This window comes from Bufo bufo, chromosome 5 (assembly GCF_905171765.1).
Source record: "Bufo bufo chromosome 5, aBufBuf1.1, whole genome shotgun sequence".
NCBI classification, from domain to species: Eukaryota; Metazoa; Chordata; class Amphibia; order Anura; family Bufonidae; genus Bufo; species Bufo bufo.
Window position 1 is genome coordinate 427,834,485 of NC_053393.1, and position 16,602 is coordinate 427,851,086.

A 16,602-nucleotide genomic window follows, 5' to 3' on the forward strand; every position below is an offset into this window, starting at 1 on the left:
TTTTGGCTAACATTATTCTTTTTGTCTTTTTAATTTGACAGCACGCTCTGCTAGCTCTGAAGTTTATCTTGGCATTTGTGATTCCCAACAAACCATATGACATCCGGATAAAATTAGCCAGACTGGAATTTGAGTCCATGGAAGCCCTCAAACAGAAACAGGTATGTGAACAGCCTCTGAATGTAAACTAGGCAAAGAGAGAAAAATCTTTAATTATGGAAATCACTTCTACGGTCCTGGAAGCGCTTTGTGACAGTGTTACAGACAAGTCATTTCCATTGGCTTCTTCTGGAGCCTGCGTCGTAGGTTTCTTTTGCAGCTCCCAGACAGGACTGCGTCTCTATATATACAGAAAAAGTAGGTTTCAGTTTAGAAACCAGTTCAGTCCAGCAGGATTCACAAAAGGCACCAGCTCCTCAATTGTACAGTACTAAAATGCAGACATAACAGAAAAGGACTTTCATGACGGCCATCTTCACATCAGATATGGTCCAGGAGAGGAGTCGCTCAATGAACAGGGATATAATTATATATAGTATTACATGATTTATAATATGCAAGGAGTAAATATAGATGGATTAGATAACCACTTGACCATATATCTGTTTCAATGCTTCTAGAAATCTTTATTAATAATATGAGGCTTAGACCCCGTGCACGCAACCGTATCCATTTTGCGTTTCCCAAATTGCGGATCTGCATAACACGGATCCTGTCCGTGTACATGCCGCTTATTTTTAATTTTTTTTTAACCCCTGTAGAAATGTCCTATCCTTTAATGCATAACAGACAAGAATAGGACATGTTTTTTGTGGGGCGGTGGAATAGACAAACGGATGCGGACAGCACATAGTGTGTTGTCCACATCTTTTGAATGGGTCCGCATCCTATCCACATCCGATCCGCAAACATGGATGCGGAAGGAAAATACGGTCGTTTACCTTTATTCAATGTGTAAGGGATGAAAGAGAGTGCAAGTGCATTCAGAGTCATTGCTGTTTGGGCGACACGTTGATAGAGACTACGTCCTACCCATCCTTGTGCCCCATGTGTGAGCACTGCTGTGCATTTTCCCATCAATCACTGGCTCAACATGGAGAACTAGTATTGCCGTTTTATTCACTAGGCAAAAGAGAAAAATCTTTAATTATGGAAACTACTTCTGTGGTCTTGGAAGTGCTTTGTTACAGCGTTAGAAGTGCCTAAGGCTGATATGCCCTTTCATACAGACTAGGGGGGTTATTTTTATAAAAAGGGAGAATAGTGAATAGTGATCTGGATTGTTTAAGACTTAACTTTTACTTATTTTACATTATAAAATATATCCCTCAAAATAGTTCAATATAAATACAACTTTTCACAGTCCCACACGCCAGGGGACTCCTTGAAAACAAGGGAAACCGTGTCTACACAAAGTGTCGGACACTAAGGGGTGACAGGAGCCGTTATGCCCAATCACCTTACAGTTTTTCCATAGTCACACACAAGGGGACTCTTTGGAAACAAAAACAACTATTTCTACACTTGTACTTTCAGTGCCAGACACTAGAGGGTGGCAAGAGCCGATATGCACGAGCACCCTAAGTGTACAGAAAACAGGGTGGCAGTAATCGATATATGCTGGCACCCTATATACACAGTGATGTAAATAGATAACATATAGCAATGTATACAAAAATGCACGGCGGCATAAAGAGAGAAGTATACACAATGATTAGGTACATAAAAGTCACCGTACAAGGAGGATGCACAGCTGCACCTATATCAAGAAGGTGCACGGCGGCACCCAAGAAACCCAGTGTCCTACCCTATAGTTGATAGGCTCTTCAGACACCTCCATTCCGCTATTTCTTGGTGGGATAGTCCGGTTTTGATGGTATGAGGTCCTTAGAATATGTGGGGGTCGCAGGAAGATGTTCCTATGTGTCCCTGGATGACCCTAGGGGCCCTACAATAGCCCTGTTGGCCTAACCACGGAGTGGGCCCCCGTCCGGAACCTAACCCTGGAATTGCGTTCCCTATTTGGCCCTGAAAAGATCCCGACATGCGCGTTTCTGAGGCAGAAACAGTCCTCTCATCAGGGGAATATATAAAAAAGGGCTAGATATATTACACTTGCCGGAGAGGATATTCACCACCAAGTGTTTGCTGGAAAAATACATCTATATGAGGCATATTTCTCGTGCAGATTGCAGCGCAAAGGTTATTTGTGCCGCAATCTGCAACTTTTCCCCGCTCACACCAAGTCTAAAAAAGTGGGTGGTTAATTTTCTACGGCTGTTTTAGGCCTAGAAATGGTCTGAATCGACGCCAGCTACCTAGAAGCGATGGTGGATCCGCCAAAGTTAAATAGAGGCTGGCGGATCCAGTGCAGGGCCTTATTAAGACCAGCGTCTAAAACGGTCTTAATAAATGACCCCCTAAGTTATATATACAGGGTGGGCGATTTATATGGATACACCTTAATAAAATGGGAATGGTTGGTGATATTAACTTCCTGTTTGTGGCACATTAGTATATGTGAGGGGGGAAACTTTTCAAGATGGGTGGTGACCATGGCGGCCATTTTGAAGTCAGCCATTTTGAATCCAACTTTTGTTTTTTAATAGGAAGAGGGTCATGTGACACATCAAACTTATTGGGAATTTCACAAGAGAAACAATGGTGTGCTTGGTTTTAACGTAAATTTATTCTTTCATGAGTTATTACAAGTTTCTGACCACTTATAAAATGTGTTCAATGTGCTGCCCATTGTGTTGGATTGTCAATGCAACCCTCTTCTCCCACTCTTCACACAATGATAGCAACACCGCAGGAGAAATGCTAGCACAGGCTTCCAGTATCCGTAGTTTCAGAAAAGGGTTGCATTGACAATCCAGCACAATGGGCAGCACATTGAACACATTTTGTAAGTGGTCAGAAACTTGTAAATAACTCATGAAAGAATAAAGTTACGTTAAAACCAAGCACACCATTGTTTTTCTTGTGAAATTCCCAATAAGTTTGATGTGTCAAATGACCCTCTTCCTATTGAAAAAACAAAAGTTGGATTCAAAATGTCCGACTTCAAAATGGCCACCATGGTCACCACCCATCTTGAAAAGTTTCCCCCCTCACATATACTAATGTGCCACAAACAGGAAGTTAATATCACCAACCATTCCCATTTTATTAAGGTGTATCCATATAAATGGCCCACCCTGTAGTTTATTATGTATATATCCTACTGCTGTGCTGCCACCTAGTGGCCAAGCTGCATTATTACCCAGTATTGCATTGTAGCACATGCAGTAGGACCTTTGGGTCACATGACCCTCCAGTGCAGGCCGATAGACTGGGCCAAGATCAGGAAAGAGCCATGTTCGTTCCCGATCGCTGCATTTTCATGAAGCAGGCATCACTGCTGTATGGCGATGATTGATTGTCCACCTGCAGTCTCATGGCTTGTCAGCAGCGCATTCTTTTTTGTATAGGCAAGTGCTGCCTATAAACTGGCGAGGGCTGCCTATAAAGTAGGGTATTTGGTGCTGTCATCTGCATGTTTATTTGGTGATCAGAGACCTGACCCTTGGCCTGGATAAAAGGGTCCTGATAGTGAGTTGACGGAGGATGGACCGAGATAAATTAAACTTTACTGCGATACCTCTGAATCAGGGAGGAATACATCTGTATATCCAACTGAGAGAACCACTGCTGCCCTTTGTGCATTGGGATAATAACTGTTCTGCAAGGTTAAAGGCACATGCCTCAGTTGAGATAATTTTGAGTGTAATATCTTTATGACTGTCCCTCCATACATAGCCATGTTCAGTAATGACTGCTTCTTGCATTTTAAAATCTCTTGTATCTGTGACTTTGTGACTGTTCACACACTGGCATGGTATGTGACTACTGCTGCGTATATCCTGCAAATTTCTAATACACTTTGTGTTCCAATTTCTCGACATTTTCAAGATCTCTGTTTGCAATCAATAGGAACATTCCTTTTTACAACCAGAGGCTCGAAACAGTACAGATCGAATATGTCTCACAACTGAGAGTTTGCTAGAGTTTCCCTCCAGTGATGCCATTAGAGGCCCTATGGGGGTCATTTATAAACAGATATATGCCAATTCTTGCAGCCGAATCTGTGACTTCTTCCCCTTCCACACCACGTATGCGACTTATAAAAAAGGATGTGGGATGTGGCGTAAGTGGGGAAGGTTGCGGGCCGGTGGGCTCGTCTCATTTATCATTTTCTGTGCCTTTTTTAGGATGCTGGCGTAGGTTTAGGCCAGCGGAGTCTGACACCTCTACATTACTTAAGCACATCAAGCACCAGCGCAGGGGTATTAAGACCGGTGTCTAAAACGCCAGTCTTAATAAATGACCCCATATGTGTTTTTATTCTATGTTTTGTATTCTATTTTTTAGATTCGTCGTGCCATCATTCAGGGCTGCTTCATTTTGAAATTAGCACCATACTGCCAAATTCATGATTATTCTTTCCGCTACATTTAGATGTCATTTTTATGCATTTATACAGTACTTTTTTGCACATGGTTTTAAAGGGGTTTTCTGGTAAAAGTGATGTTTTTTTTTTGTAATCAAGTGCCCACAGCATGGCTCCCCGCCGCTCCTGTCCTCTGCACTGTCCCTGCTGTCTCCATCTTCCGGTCCTGGCACCATTTACATCAGGCTGGCTATAGGCATGGTCACATGCACCACTCCAACCACTAACTAGCTTTATCAGTGATGTGGCCACAGGCAGCACGTCACCGCTGGAGCGGTGCATCTGACTATGCCCATAGCCAATCTGATGTAAACAGCACAGGGACCAGAAGATGGGAGCAGCACAGAGTACCAGAGTGGTATGGGGTAGGTAAGTACCTCATCTGTTCTGGGCCATGCTGTGGGCATTTAATAAAATAAACCATTTTTACCGGAAAACCCTTTTAAAGGGGTATTCCCATCTGAGACAATGGGGGCTTGTTGCTAGAATATGTCCCCATTATCTAATAGGTGCGGTTCCCACCGCTGGGACCCGCAGCTATATCGAGAACAGAGTAGGGAAAGTGGTGGCTGGGGGACCCTGAGTTTCCCTGGGTCCGGCCTCCACCAGACGCTCTCCCACTAGAAGTGAATGGAAGCGCACAGCACTTGCGCGGCCACGGCTCCCATTCACTTCTATGGGGCTGACAGAAATAGCCGAGCATGTACTCATCTATTTTCGGCGGCCCCTTAGAAATGAATGGAGGGCATCCACGCATACACGATGAGCCCTCCAAGACTTTGCCTGCTGCCTTTACGAGATGGGTGCGGTTCCCAGAGATGGGATCTCCATCTATCAGAAATTGGGGGCTTATCCTAGTGATATGCCCCCATTGTCTCATATAGGAATTCCCCTTTGAAGGCATTGTCTGCCCATGGAGCCAACAAACCCAATTGTGGTGACTTGTGCCCATTTGATACAAAAAAACAACAGCTCTCCTATCTGCAGTCCCACCTTTCCTGCTCTGCTGCCCTGTTCCCGACTGGACTGAAAGTGGCTTGGTCCCAAGACTGCTGCAGCCAGTCACTGTCATTGTCAGCTCCTAGGCGGTAAAACCTTTTAAAGATATAAACCAGAGTCCACAGTGATGCTAAACGTCAGTGTAAAATAATGCAATGCTTAGTTGCCATAAACCACATATTAGTTCGGCACGGTTCACTTTTGTTGAGCTATTGTTTTTTTTTCCCCAACTAGGTGCTTAGTTGTTTACTGGCATTTTGTCTATCTCCAACAGAGTATGCTAAATTCCAGTCCCATCTAATCCATTAAACAAATAGCCAAAGGTACTAGCTAGCACACGCAGGTACACCCAGACATAGCAAACACTTTCTAGAAGTAAGAATGCCAATATGGGAGCAGAGTAATTTCTCCCTGACATTCAGCAGATGCTGCACATTGACAACCCCTGTATATTTATGCACATTGGCTGGCAGAGAGGGACAATGTAGAAAGACGAGATCTGATTAAGACTGCACCTCGGAGAACAGTAGGCATAGTGTGAGGTAAGTGCTGTGGCCACTTATGTAAGACAGTGGCAGCGTTAAATGGTCTCATTATCAGGAGACGCTAGGCTGTGCTTGGTGCTACCATGCCTAGTGAATCATCACTGGTGCTGTCTGCACAAGGAAGTTATCCAAGTCTCTACAAATCTAAAATCTGGGTTATTTTCCTTTATTAAAATTGTGGTTTATCTTTGTCCTCTTTTCCCAGTGTTATAACAAGATATCACTGTCCTTCGTCCTCTGCAGTCTGATGACTATGTTGGTTTCTTTATACTTCTCAATCTTCTGGCCCAGCTCCTGGAAATTAAATTAAAAGTAGTCAAGCTGCCCCTTTGAGAATTGCAAAATGACTCATTTGGATGCTGGGAGTAAAACCAGATCACATGAAATTTAATTTGAAAGTCTGATCTCTGGGATTTCTATTTCTAATATTCTGCTATAACAGTGTGGTACTTGTAGGGTGGGGTGACATCATTTTCTGTTAGGGAATTATAGTGACATGTCTGGGGTTTAGTGAACACGGGTAGTAGAAATTCGGTAACTGATTATTTTTTGAATAGTCAGTAATAGTGTATATCTGTAAAGAATAAATCAAGGCAACTGGACTTACTGTAGATTTCTTGAAAACGTTTCACATGTTCTTCCAATGAGCTTTCTCAATTTTGAGAAAATAGTGATAGTAATAGTGTAGGTCAGAGGTCCAGAACCATCTGTACCTTGTGAGCCACATCCAATTTTGAGCACTGGTCGGGAGCCAAATTTCAGGCTGGGTTCACATCTGCTTCGTTATTTCCGGTTGTTCTGCTCCATTATAGTAGCAGAAGAACGAAAATAACTGTGTTTCCGGAACTGTCATATGGCCGATGGAGCTCTACGAGTGTAGTGTAGACTGTTTGGGTTTCCATTATGGTGGCCATCGTTTTACGGGACAGAATCGTGCAGCATGCTATGCAGTCTTGTCTGGACCACAGAGATTTGAGTGAAATGTATCTAAAATGGAGTAGGAAAAATTTTAAAGATGAGAAAATAAAGATCACAAAATTACAAAGGTTTGCAGAACTGAAACATTTGTATTATACCAGCTAAGTGTTTGTAAGTCTGGATATGTTTTTAATTCTGTGGAGTACAATAGAAGTATAGCTTTAAGTCGGGACTTCTATGGCAAGACGCGCCGCTTGAGGTTGTGAGCCACATATGGCTGTAAAGCCACTGTTTGGGGACCATTGTTATAGGTATCGATAGGTGATGGTAAATGGGGACGTCAATTTTTTTTCATCCAACATAAAAGACAGATTTTTTATTTGATTATGATGTGTAGTGGGGAGGTTTTTTTAGTTATTAATTTGATAGATTTTAATCAAGCTGCAACTGTTTATAGAGTAAAGGGCCTATTACACTTGAGAATTTCCAGGCCATCGGGAACAATCATTCATAGGAACACGTATTCCCGATAACTGGCCCATGCAATTGTGTCACCGATAAATGAGCAAACACTCGTTTGTCGACTGCTTTGCATCTTTTATCAGGATAAAAGATGCGCACTTACTGGTATATCCATATCCAGTGTAATCAGGGATGTGCTACCGATGGTCATTAGAATTGACCTCCCTCATTCACTTTGCATTGGCCTGTGTAATAGGCTGTTTCAAAGGAGCACCAATCAAGGCGGTTATCATCGTGCTCGAATATCAGGCAGTGTAATAGGGCCTTATGATAGGCGATATCTCGATATTTCTGAAATTTTTTGCTTGTGTTTTGTTACTTCTTTTCTTTTAATGCCATTCAATAGTCAGGATAAATAGCAGGGGCAGACTGGCTATAGACTTTACAGGGAAATGTCCTAGTAGCCCTATGCCCAGGGGGCCGCCCAAGCTCTCTTCTCTGCTGCGGGCCGGGTACATAACGATCTAATACACTCAGTGGTAATTAACCCTGTGAGAATCAGGTACTCATGTACCCGGCCAGTGACCACACATCTCACCTCCTAAGCCCCCTGCTCCATATCTTAATCAGAGACAGTTGGACTGGAGGAGAGTAAAAATGGCAGCTATTGATGGTCACCACAGAAGGATAGCTTTTGGGGCAGTATATTGTGCTGCCTTGTGGTATTTGGTTCTGCTAGGACAGTATTTTGCACTATGGTATTGCTGACTCTGCCTACTTGTGGTGGTCCGCCTTCTGTCGGTTTGGACCCGCCTACAACATGGGGTCATTTTTTAAATTTTTTTTATTTTTTCAGGGTCACTTTTGCTTTCCAGTACGCTCCTGATAAATAGTGCATGTACCTTTACTGTACGGGTTATTACAGTTGTGTGTATTTACTGTTTTGTGACCTTTATTTAACCGCTTTACGTCCTCCCATAGGATATAAACGTCCTATGGGTGGACGTCTATTTCTGAACGCACGTTTTAAAACGTCCGTTCAGAAATCGCAGCTGCACGCTAAGCTGCTGATCGGGTTGCCCGCTGTCAGTGACAGCAGGGCAACCCAGAGAGGAGGCAGGGACAGTGCCCAGGTGTCCCTGCCTTCACGATCGCTGCAGACACAGCGCTCACCGAGCGCTGTGTATGCAGAGAAGGCGCTTCCTATGCGCTTCCTGTTCCGGCCCGGCGGTCATGTGACCGCCGTGACCGGAGTGTGCAGGAGCTGTGTGAGGTCTCTGAGACCTCGATCAGCCCTGCTCTGAGGCTGTACAGCGCTGGATTTCTGCTGTACGGCCTCTCTAGGGGTGCATTTGTCCTGTAACTGGGGCTACTATGTCAGCCCAAGTTACAGGAGAAATCAACAGTGAAAAAAAAAAGAAAAAGTGAAGTAAATGTCCCCCAGAGGTCTTGTATGACCTTATGGGGGACGAAAAGTGTAAAATAAAATTTAAAAAATAAAGGGTTGAAAAAATAAAATAAAATAAAGTTTCACATGTAAAAAAAAAAAGTTCCCAAGAAGGAATAAAAAAAAATATTTAAAAATAGAAAAAATAAAATAAAATAGACATATTTGGTATTGCCGCGTCCGTAAAAACCAGCTCTATAAAAATATCACATGACCTAACCCCTCGGGTGAACACCCTAAAAAAAAAAAAAAAAAAACTGTGTCAAAACAAGCAATTTTTGTCACCTTGCATCACAAAAGGTGCAACACCAAGTGATCAAAAACGCGTATGTCCCACAAAATAGTACCAATAAAACAGTCACCTCATCCCGCAAAAAATGAGCCCCTACATAAGAAAATCTCTCAAAAAATAAAAAAACTATAGCTCTCAGAACATGGACACATTAAAACATAATTTTTTTGTTTCAAAAATGCTATTATTGTGTAAAACCCAAACTACCCATGTACCCAAAAATAGTACTAATAAAACTGGCACCTTATCCCCTAGTTTCCAAAATGGGGTCACTTCTTGGGAGTTTCTACTGTAAGGGTGCATCAGGGGGCTTCAAATGGGACATGGCATCTAAAAACCATGTGGAGTTCCTTTTCTTCTGCGCCCTGCCGTGTGCCCATACAGCAGTTTATGACCACATGTGGGGTGTTTCTGTAAACCGCAGAATCTGGGTAATAAATATTGAGTTTTGCTTGGCTGTTAACCATCGATGTGTTAAAGAAAAAAATAGATTAAAATGGAAAATCTGCCAAAAAAGTGAAATTTAAAAATTTGATCTCCATTTTCCTTTAATTCTTGTGGAACGCCTAAAGGGTTAACAAAGTTTGTAAAATCGGTTTTGAATACCTTGAGGGGTGTAGTTTCTACAATGGGGTCATTTATGGGGGTATCCACTATGTAGGCCCCACAAAGTGACTTCATACCTGAACTGGTCCTTAAAAAGTGGGTTTTGGCAATTTTCTTAAAAATGTGAAGAATTGCTTCTAAACTTCTAAGCCTTCTAACGTCCTAAAAAAATAAAATGACATTTCCAAAATGATGCCAACATAAAGTAGACATATGGGGAATGTTAAATAATAAATATTTTATGAGGTATCACTTTCTGTTTTAAAAGCAGAGAAATTGAAATTTAGAAAATTGTGAATTTTTCAAATTTTTGGGTAAATTTGGGATTATTTCATAAATAAAGGTGAAATATTTTAACTCAAATTTATGACTATCATGAAGTACAATGTGTCACGAGAAAACAATCTCTGAATGACTTGGATAAGTAAAGGCGTTCCAAAGTTATTACCACATAAAGTGAGATATGTCAGTTTTGCAAAATTAGGCCTCGTCAGGAAGGGGGCAAATGGCCCAGATGGCAAGTGGTTAAAGAGATATTTCTGTTTTGGCAAATAAATGTTCTTTGTATAATGAAAATTTATATGATTTCCCATGTGTTTTCTGGGTCAGTTTCTCGGTTTTCAAGACCTGCCATTTGCTGTCATTCAATAAGAGCTTTTATTATTTACTTCTAGTGAATACATTTCTGTCCTAGTCATAAAAGCATCACACAGGAGCTTGGCTCCATACAATAGTTATCAGAGCTGTGTTTTCTAGAAAGCCTACACCTGGTTATTCTGTGAGGCAGATGAATGAGCTAGTCAAGATAAAAAATGTGCCCAGCCTTTTCATTCTTCATTACTCTACTCATCGGAGACAACTTTCAAAGAGCAGTGGTGGGGCTCCTTCTCATGGTATTCCAGTAAACAGCTGATTTTGCAGGGAGATGCCATGGCTAGCCAGGCATTTCCCTTACAGCTGCTCAAGTGAATAAGAGCAGCACTGCAGTAACCAAACTTGACCACTAGACAGTGTATGGAGCTGTTTACAGGAGCTACCGGAACTAAACAGCGGATTGGTGGGAGTCCTAGGAGTCATACCCCATGCCGATCTGATATTGATGACCTATCCTAAGCTCAAAAATAACAAGCTTTGGAGACTACATTTGAGGAAGAGGAAATGTAAGGAAGCACACATCTGTATGTCCTTTTCTGTATGAATGTGTGACTGTACATTGTGCCTGATGAAGAGACCTAAGAAGTCTCTAAAGCTTGTTCTTTTCATTTAGCAATTAAAAGGAATTACCGACTGAGGGTTCTTTATCTTTTCTATCTACTGACTAATGTGCTACAAATATATTTAGAGCATATTTCTATAGAATCGGTGTGCTTGTATACCAGAAGTCACTCCTTTTGTTCTTAAAGAGGACCTTTCACCACTCCTGACATGTCTGTTTTAATAGCTACATGCATTCCCAATGTAAGTACAATTCTGGAGCATCTAGTCTTATGGCTCTATGTTGTGCCATTCCTTTATTATTTCTACTAGAAATTATGAACAAATTGCTAGCAGTCTGCAGTAAGGGTAGAGAGGGGAGGTAACCAGTTGGAGGTGTGTACCTGCACAGTCTGACAATGGCAGCACTGATTGGATAGAGTGAGTCTGTACAGGCACACAGCCCGACTGGTTACCTACTCTCTGTACCCTTACTGCAGACTGCTAGCAATTCATTCATAACTTCTAGTAGAAATAATAAAGGAATGGTTCAACATAGAACCATAAGAATAGATGCACGAGAATTGTTACATGGGGAATGCATGAAGCTATTAAAACAGGCATGTCAGAAGAGGTGACGAGCCTCTTTAATTAGCAAAAAAGAAACAAAAACCTGCGTTGCTTAGTATGAGATACTGATTTTGATCTTTCTATGCTTTTGACTTAAAATTGGAACCTACAGTATAAAGTAAAGGTCATGGTAAATATTTTGTAGGCATTTTTCAATGCTGGGGAGGTGGGTAATATGTCACCTTTAGGATTCTTTGCTTTGTAACTTGCAAATAAGTCATAATAAGGCAACCCCTGGTTTCCTCGCCATTGCCTGTGCCATGGTGTTAGATCCTGGTAAGCATGTCCTAATGGGTAAATAAAGATCTGAGAAAAAAAAAAACTCAGCATTTTAACTCTGTGACTTTTTACAGTCCCTAACACTCCAATATCCTCCTCGACCTCCTTAGCTCTCCCCAACGTGTGCTTACCACAAGGGTGGATTGTACATAGACCCTACAGGGGAATTTCCACTACAGGACCACTGTTCTGTACACTCCCTGAAGTTTAAACAGCAGAGGTGCAGGTTTTTGGAGACGGGAGCAATGATGTACAAGGAGCCTGGTGCTGTCAAATCAGAATGGGAGGTACTAGGTTGTGTAAGAGACGGAACGATGGTACACTGAATGGTGCGACCTTGTCCACAGTGTACTGGAATCCTCATTAGCATAAACATGAAAAGAAAAATTTTTCCATATTAAAGGAATGGATTTTTACAAAGAAAGGTATGTTTTTTGTACACAGAACCGTCAAGCCATAGGTGCTTAGATGGGAAGTTATTTTTGAGGTGACCGACTCCCTTTAAGAACATCTATTCAGCCATAAAAGACAGGTTAATATATGGCAAATAGTATTTTATGGGACCTTGAGGGTATGATCAGGGGCAGACTAGAAACTTAAAGTGGCCCGGGAAAATAAACTAAAAGTGGCCCCATGTTGTAGGTCGTCCAAACTGGCAGAAGGTAGGGTAAAACAAGTAGGTACAGCAGAAGTAGGCGGGGTCAGCAATACCATAGTGGAGAACAAAGTACCGCCCTAGCAGAACCAAATTCCACTGTGCAGCACAAAATACTGCTGTCCCACCACAGTATTCAACTGTATCGCCATCCTCTGGCCAGATGCATAAGAAAGCATCAGAACGTTATGTACCTAGAGGAGGGCTTGGGCGGTCCCCCTCCCAGGCTTCAGCCCAGCGGGAAATTTCCCTGTAGGGTCTAAAGCAAATTCACCCTTGGGTATGAGGCTGATTTTCTCTTGAAACTTTAGTGTTGCACTGATCGATAACTGGTTTTAAACAGCAGCCTGAGGGGTGTTGTGAAATATTTATTCATAAAATTCCAGGTTACAAGGAAGGACCTGACAGAGCAGTTTAATGCCAAAATGCCCAAGGGATTATGGCTACGTCTGTAAATATTAGTTACATAATGACTCCGAGTTACATAAAAGTTGTGATACAAGAGAACAGACTGCCAAGTGATGTGAAATCGGCCATGCTGTCAAACCTTTGCAGTGTGTTCATTTAGCTAAATATCCATTGTCCTAAGTGTGGGAATTGAATGGGAGCTGATTTATATTTTTTCTTCGATATACAATTGTGAGATGATACAGTACGCTATGTTTGCTTAGTTTTTAGTGATCAGTCTATAATCAGTTAAATAATACAGTAGTTAAATGTATGTTATTTTATGAGCAGGAAACCGAAGAATATAGCAAACTGAACTGGGGTAAAAATAGCTCAGTACATGAATTGGGAATTAGAAGGTTTCCAGACCCTATATTCCTTGCCACATTCCACATATGATGCATGCAGTAATATTCTAGGTTTTCTCACACTTGTTATTAGGGAATTTGTCTTGATCTATGTAATTCAATAAATGATGTGATGTAGGAATGGAAGTAGTTAAAGGGGTGTCCCCTTTAGACATCTTTTTGTTTGAAGGTTTCCCTTAAAGGGGTCCTGTCACAAAAACATATTCTACATTTTTCAAACCAGCCCCTGGATCTGAATACTGTACTAATTGCATGTAATTAAAAATTTTGTATAGTCAGTGAGCCACTGTATTCAATAGAATGTGTCTGTATAGCGCCACCTTTTATTTGTTCTTTTTCGTATTTTTTGTCCATCTCACGGAGCTGATTCTCAGTTTAAATCTTCAACTGCCACCTCTTTGTAATCCCTCTTTTCTCTCTCTGTAATTGATAAAGGTCCTCTATTAATTCTGAATGATTTAATAGAGTATTTGAAATGTGTTATCTGCAGAACTGCTTGATGTAGAATACATTTTAAATGTAGGTAACCAAATGCTGACTCTTACACATTTTGTATTGAGTACTGATCAACTAAGGCTGGGTTCACATCACATTTTTACCATCCATTTAAAGTATACAAAAAACCGTATACGTTAAACGGATGCCTCAGACTGATGTCATATAGTGATATCAGTTCATCATAGAGTTCCATTCTTAACAAAAAGGAGGCATAAAACGTGATGTGAACCCACCCTAAGATACTGTATTCCTAAAAACCGAGGAGATGTCAAATAGAAGAGGCACATATACTAGTATTCGCATCAGCTGAAGTGTTTATTGCCGTTTCCATTGCACTGGAATTCTTCCAACAAATTCAGGGCCAGATTTAAAAGGGCGTCCATGGGCTGCCATGCAGTATCATGGAATATTTTCTGTATGCTGGCACAGTTACAGTAGGGAATGGTTTTACACTAGAAAGCAAGTGCAACATTTCAAGGACACAGAGTTTTATGTACACCATATGGATAAAAGTATTGGGACACATCACTTAATCATTGAATTCAGGTGTTTTATTCCATCACATTGCCACATATGTGTAAAATCCAGCACCTAACCCTGCAGTCTGCCTTTAAAAACATGTCTGAAAGAATGGCTCGTTCTAAAGAGCATTGTAGGATAGGATTCCATCGTTACAAGTCATTTCATGAAATTTTTCCCTCCTAGATACTCAACTGTAAGTCGTATTATTGCAAAGTTAACATAAGTTAACATTAACATCAGCGCAAAACCTGTGTGCTTGAAGTTTCATGCCATGGCCAAGCAGCAGCATGCAAGCCTTACATTACCAAGCCACTGCCACTGGACTCTGGAGCAGTGGAAACGTGTTATGTGGAGTGACAAATCACACTTCTCTATCTGGCAGTCTGACGGACGAGTCTGGGTTTGGGCATTGTGCCAACTGTAAAGTATGGTGGAGGAGGGTTAATGCTATGGGGTTGTTTTTCAGGGGTTGGCCTATGCCCCTTAGTTCCAGTGAAAGGAACTCTTAATACTACAGCATGCCAAGACAATTTTGACAATTTCCACATCCAACTTTGTGGGGCTAGTTTGGGCAAGGTCATTTTCTGTTCCAGTATGACTGTGCCCTAGAACACAAAGTAAGGATGAGTTTAGTTCGGTAGAACTTAAAGGCTATGTACACCTTTAGCGGCAATTTTTGTTTATGATTGCATTTTACAAATTTTTCACTTGAAATCATATTTTCAATTGTCCTTTATTAAAAATATTAGGCCGTTCTGTCACAAAGGGTTAACTGTTTTTCTAACTGTGTCACTGGTACTTTCACTTTGTGCCCATCATCTAATAACCCTTATCTGTAAACTACTAAGAGGTCATCAACACTTATTTAAGCCACATTCTCATCAGTAAGATCAGAACTGAGCTATAATGAGTGTTTATAATGTCAGAGACCAGAGATAAGGAATCCCTCTGCTCCCCAACTGATGAAAAAGAGAGAAAATCCACAGGCTGCTACTAGAGCATCTTAGCTATGTACAGAAAAAAGGACTCCATATTTTTAATAAAGACAATTGAAAAAAGATTTTTAGTGCAAAATGAGTACAATGCAATAATTAACAAAAATGCCCTCAAAGGTGTACATAGCCTTTAACTGGCCAACGCAGACCCCCAAACTCAAACCCAACACCTTTGGGATGAACTAGAACAGAGAGTGCGTGCCATTGCCTCTCATGCAATGTCAAATGCTGTTCTGGATAGATGGGAAAAAATTCCCACAGACGTACTCTAAATCTTGTGGGGAAAACCCTCCTAGAAGAGTAGAAGCTGTTTTAGCTTCAGAGGGAGGATCAACTCCATATTAATGCCTATGAATTTAGAATGTATTTTTTCATGAAAGCACCTGTAGGCCCCCCCCCCCCAATACTGTTGTCCATATGTTGTGTATTACTGAAAACTGTATTTTTCATATAGTGTTTTTAAAATGTTCCCCAAGGATCATTATAGGGCAGATATTGAGAAGAAAAACTACAAATTTATCAAAGGATTAGCATACCCAATACATGATTATAACAACATATTGCTTTATTGCAGTTTATTATGAGAAATAAATATATTTTCTTGTTTAACTACAACAGAATTTACACTAACTGCTTAATGACTTCCTTCTATAACAGAGCTATGACATGGAAACCGATCGGTGGTAATGCTGACCATTGACATTTAACCCCTCAGATGCCGTATTTAAATGTGACTACGGCGTCAGAGAAGGCTAAAACCCGGAAGCGCGCGCCTCTGGGTCAGGCACGCTTTCCCCCAGTGGAGATCTGGGTAAGTGCCCTGTTCTAATAATGCTCTGAAGCCTGTACTAAGCTTCTTGGCTCATTATTAGTATATACAAGTTCAGGTCAGCAGGTGGCAGCACTGAACTGGGATATAGCAATTTCTTTACAGAATAATGGATCAATATCCATTATTCTGTACAAGTTGCAATCTGATGACTGCAAATTGTAGTTCACTTAGGGACCTACTGGCGTTTTTTTTATGACTTTATCTCCCCAAAAATTTTTATAAAAATTAATCAAATAGTCATACACATCCCAAAATGGTATTATCAAAAATTACAGATCGTCCAGCAAAACAATTAGCCCCCACACATCTCTGTAGACATAACTATAAAAAAAACAAGTTATGGGGGTCAAAATATGGCAGTAAAAAGAAAAAAAATAATGTTTTCAAAAGTTTTCTTTGTCAGTATTAAAATGTAAAAAAA

The 16,602-nt window shown here is 41.0% G+C and overlaps 1 protein-coding gene across 3 annotated transcripts in view; it reads left to right on the forward strand.

The window, feature by feature from the left end:
* Positions 1-16,602, forward strand: part of ANO10 (anoctamin 10) — a 285,873-nt gene that overhangs the window by 186,581 nt on the left and 82,690 nt on the right. For all 3 annotated transcript variants that reach the window (XM_040433433.1, XM_040433430.1, XM_040433431.1), the window contains exon 12: positions 42-161. In XM_040433433.1, the coding sequence (XP_040289367.1) occupies positions 42-161 (120 nt within the window). The remainder of the gene's footprint in view (positions 1-41; positions 162-16,602) is intronic.